Below are 3,480 nucleotides of genomic sequence, written 5' to 3'. Positions count from 1 at the left end.
CGTTTCAGAACGGTCCACAAAATAACCCACCAGAATGTCCCTCAGCATCTCATTCAACTCGACCTCTGTACAACACCCACCAAACAGCGGTTACAGCGGCGGCCTAACTGTGAGGTTAGACTGCGAGGGAGGTGCACGTGTTTTCTCTTTTCAGTGGATATTAAAATTATTGGGGAGGTGCAGAAGAAATAATTGGGGTGAAAGAAGTGACAGTCTTTTACTCCATTGTAGGAAATAAATGACAATTCCTGTCTGAGGGTCCCATTGTCGTGATTCAACTTTACACACATGCTTTTAATTCTTGCATACAATTGTGATATACAACCTAAAAACGTAATTGTAACATGCCACATTATAAACTCAGCGAAACAGATTGAAATTAACGAATTAAACCAAATGAAAATTACGGGCAACTCTTCAGCATTTGATACTCTTAAACATACGAATATTTTAACACATCTTAATCTTTACCTCTTGTTATAAAGCTTGAGTTAAAGTTTACATCTACAGCAGTTATCCATCCAGAAACTGAAGGCGCATGATGTCGTTCAACAAATGTATGAATGGGACCATTAGTCTGAGAGACACAAAGGGGGAAAAGGTTTCTTAACTAACTACATCATATTACACAATTGGCTCCTCCAACTCCTCTTGGGTTTTCTTCCTGTACTTGCGGTTGAACTTCTGCATGCTCTTTTTAACATCCCCAACTTCTTGTTCATCCTCCTCCATTGCAGAAACGTCACTGTTTTCAGAGTCACCAGCAGCAATGCCAACAGGGAAGCTTATTCTATTCACGGCGCCATCATCAAGCTTGTGCTTTGAAACCATCTCACTGTCACGCATACAGGAATCACCGGATTTCTTCTTTGATATAAAGGTCACAGATGGAAGATCATCCAGAACATCATCCGCTTGAGATGCAGTTCCCTTATTCAACTGCGAAAGGAAGCTCATGTATGCTTCCTTGTTTGATTTGTCATCCATTTCACTAGGAGAATCATCAAAGGTATATCGAGTGTATCTGGAAGGATTTCGAATGTAATCCGGAACTGCTAAATTAAATTCTTGTGACTTTGACAACTGGTCCGAAGCAGGAACCTCTTCCATTGAAGAGGTCTTCATGCGAACATCCCTAGCTTCTTCGTGCCCATCATCATCATAATTATCTTTATCATCACATTCAGGGTCAAACCGAACCCGTTTCTGAGGCCTGGACTCCCCAGAATTATCCTTACTCTTCAAAATTGACTTGGGATTAGTAACATCTCCGCCACTGCCTACGTCTGGTGTGGATTTCTCAGAGACATGTAGAGCATCAATCTTTTTAGCGGCTTCATCATCCTGCTTCAGCCTAATCCTTGCAGCCAAATGATTTGCACGCGGATCTCGCACAAAATCTCTAAACGAGGTGGGGAAAACACTGCTAGAACTAATCTCAACTCCATCGTCCTTTACATCCTTCATGTACACACGATCACCCGAATCCTCTTTCCCAATAGCCTGTTTGTCATATTGATCTTCCTCTTCCTACATAAAGTGTGATTCACTCAATTTTCTTTTCCAATCCAAACTTTGACAGTGAAAAACTGGTAACAAAAACTGACAACAAAAACAACAATCACAGAGAAAAAACAGATAGCCCTTCTCAAGTTTAATTATATATTTGCTTACACAAATGATAACAACCACAATAAAAGGAATTTGGTGCAAGCATACCATGGGTTCAAACACAAAACCATTTAACTAAAATGAAACAACCCCATCCGATTAGATCCACGTGTTTCATTATATATGAAATTTAAGTATACAATCTTAGTCCATCACCTTCATAATATACTCTTCAATAAACTCATCTTCCTACACAAATTTTCACATTAAACCAAAAAACCCTCAAATTTAGAGACCACTAGTTAAGGTGGAACAACAGCTAGTTAAGGTGGAACAACAGTGAACCCATGGGGGGACTAAGTGGTAACAGTAACAGACTCTTCAATATATTTAAATCTTCTTCCTAGACAATTTCCTCACACACAAAAAAGAGGGATAGTAAACCCAAATTAAAAGGAAAAAGCTTTCCTTCATCGCAGGTCTAAATGATTTTTTTTTTCAAAAAGGAAAAAAAGAAGCAATTTTCATCATCAAATTGATTGAATTAAAATTATAACTGCATAATGTTAGTTCATGATAAAATATTATTGGGGGAAAAGAATAAAGAGGGATGAATGGTATATATACCTCGTAATCGAGGGTGCAATCTTGGCCAATACCAGACCTAATCTGCCACTGTTCATCATCGTAATCGGGGGGTTTAGAGGGTCCACGTGGTGCTTCTTCGTCGACGTCGTCGTCTTCAAGATCGTCTAGGTCCTCCGGCTGAACCCGCGAACTGGAAAAAGGGTAGGGTTGGGGTTGGAGGGTTCGTTTGGAGCGTGCGTTATCGATTTCGTCTTCGGTGAGAGACCACAGAGAGTTGATAGAAGAAGAGGGTATTGGAAGAGAACCAAAGGCTCTCTCTACTCGCACTCTGAAACTATCCTCCATGCCGTTGCAGTGAGTCACCAAATCGTACACAGAAATCTGTTTATAAAGGGTGAGAGGGAGAGAAGGGAGAAAAGGCAAGGGTATTATTGGCGTCACTCGGAAGTCTTTGGGATGCTTCTCACGCAATGGCCATGGTTTCAACTAAATCATTACATTACCCTTTTATGTATTTTTTTTTTCTTTTTGAAACTATTTTATTAGCCCTTTCACGGTGGTATACACTCTACAAAACATTTTAAATAATAAAATTAAAGAAACCGTACATTTTTATTTAGCATCATGTTCTATATATAATATTTTCTACATTTTTTAATTTTAATTAAATTTTAAGTTTTTATAAATTTAAATATTTTTAATTAAATTTTTATTAAACTTGTTGTCTATTAAGTATTTAAAAATTTTATATTTTTTAAATAAGTTATGTTTTTTAATTTTTTGTTAATTGAATAACTTGATTATTTTATTTTTCTCTTTGCACGTTTTAAAAAATGTAAGGCGTTAATATCATTTTTTTTCGAATATGAAGACATTAAAATGATTATATGAAATAATATTCATATCACCTTAAAATAATTAAATAATAAAAATTCAATTAAAAAATATAATGTTCTTTTTTTCAACTTAGAAGGTACTACTTTGGTGAAAGTATAATTTTATTAAAATGAAAAGAAAATTTGTGTGGAATTTTATACAAAAATACAATTCCAGAAAACATCATTAGTTTTGAGTCTAATTTATTCTATTTTACCAAGATAATTTTTATTAACACTAAATAAATGTTGGTATCTCAATCTTTTATACTTTTTATATATTATGGATTATCGTGAAATACATATGTCGGATTGTAAAATCTAAAATGAAAAATCATTGTAGAATTCATTATGCTTTTCACATGCATTCGGTTTAGATAATATTGTAATATTGGATATTGTTAAA

General features: G+C 35.4%; 1 protein-coding gene across 1 annotated transcript; it reads right to left on the bottom strand.

The window, feature by feature from the left end:
- Positions 1–448: 448 nt before the first annotated feature.
- On the bottom strand, positions 449–2,671 carry LOC124835682 (uncharacterized). Its single transcript, XM_047310651.2, has 2 exons — positions 2,239–2,671; positions 449–1,530 (listed from the first exon to the last, which is right to left on the bottom strand). The coding sequence occupies exons 1-2, from the start codon at positions 2,542–2,544 to the stop codon at positions 625–627; spliced, it is 1,212 nt and encodes a 403-aa protein (XP_047166607.1). The 5' UTR covers positions 2,545–2,671; the 3' UTR covers positions 449–624.
- Positions 2,672–3,480: the final 809 nt, after the last annotated feature.

Source organism: Vigna umbellata, chromosome 5 (assembly GCF_029865625.1).
Source record: "Vigna umbellata cultivar VRB3 chromosome 5, Vumbellata_1.0, whole genome shotgun sequence".
Lineage (NCBI taxonomy): Eukaryota > Viridiplantae > Streptophyta > Magnoliopsida > Fabales > Fabaceae > Vigna > Vigna umbellata.
The sequence above is the reverse complement of the archived record's forward strand: the minus strand, read 5'-3'. Positions and strand labels throughout refer to the sequence as shown.

Coding starts and splice junctions, on each gene's coding strand:
- LOC124835682 (XM_047310651.2), bottom strand. CDS start 2,544: ATGGAGGATAGTTTCAGAGTGCGAGTAGAGAGAGCCTTTGGTTCTCTT. Junction 1,531..2,238: donor ATTGCACCCTCGATTACGAG/GTATATATACCA, acceptor CACTTTATGTAG/GAAGAGGAAGATCAATATGA.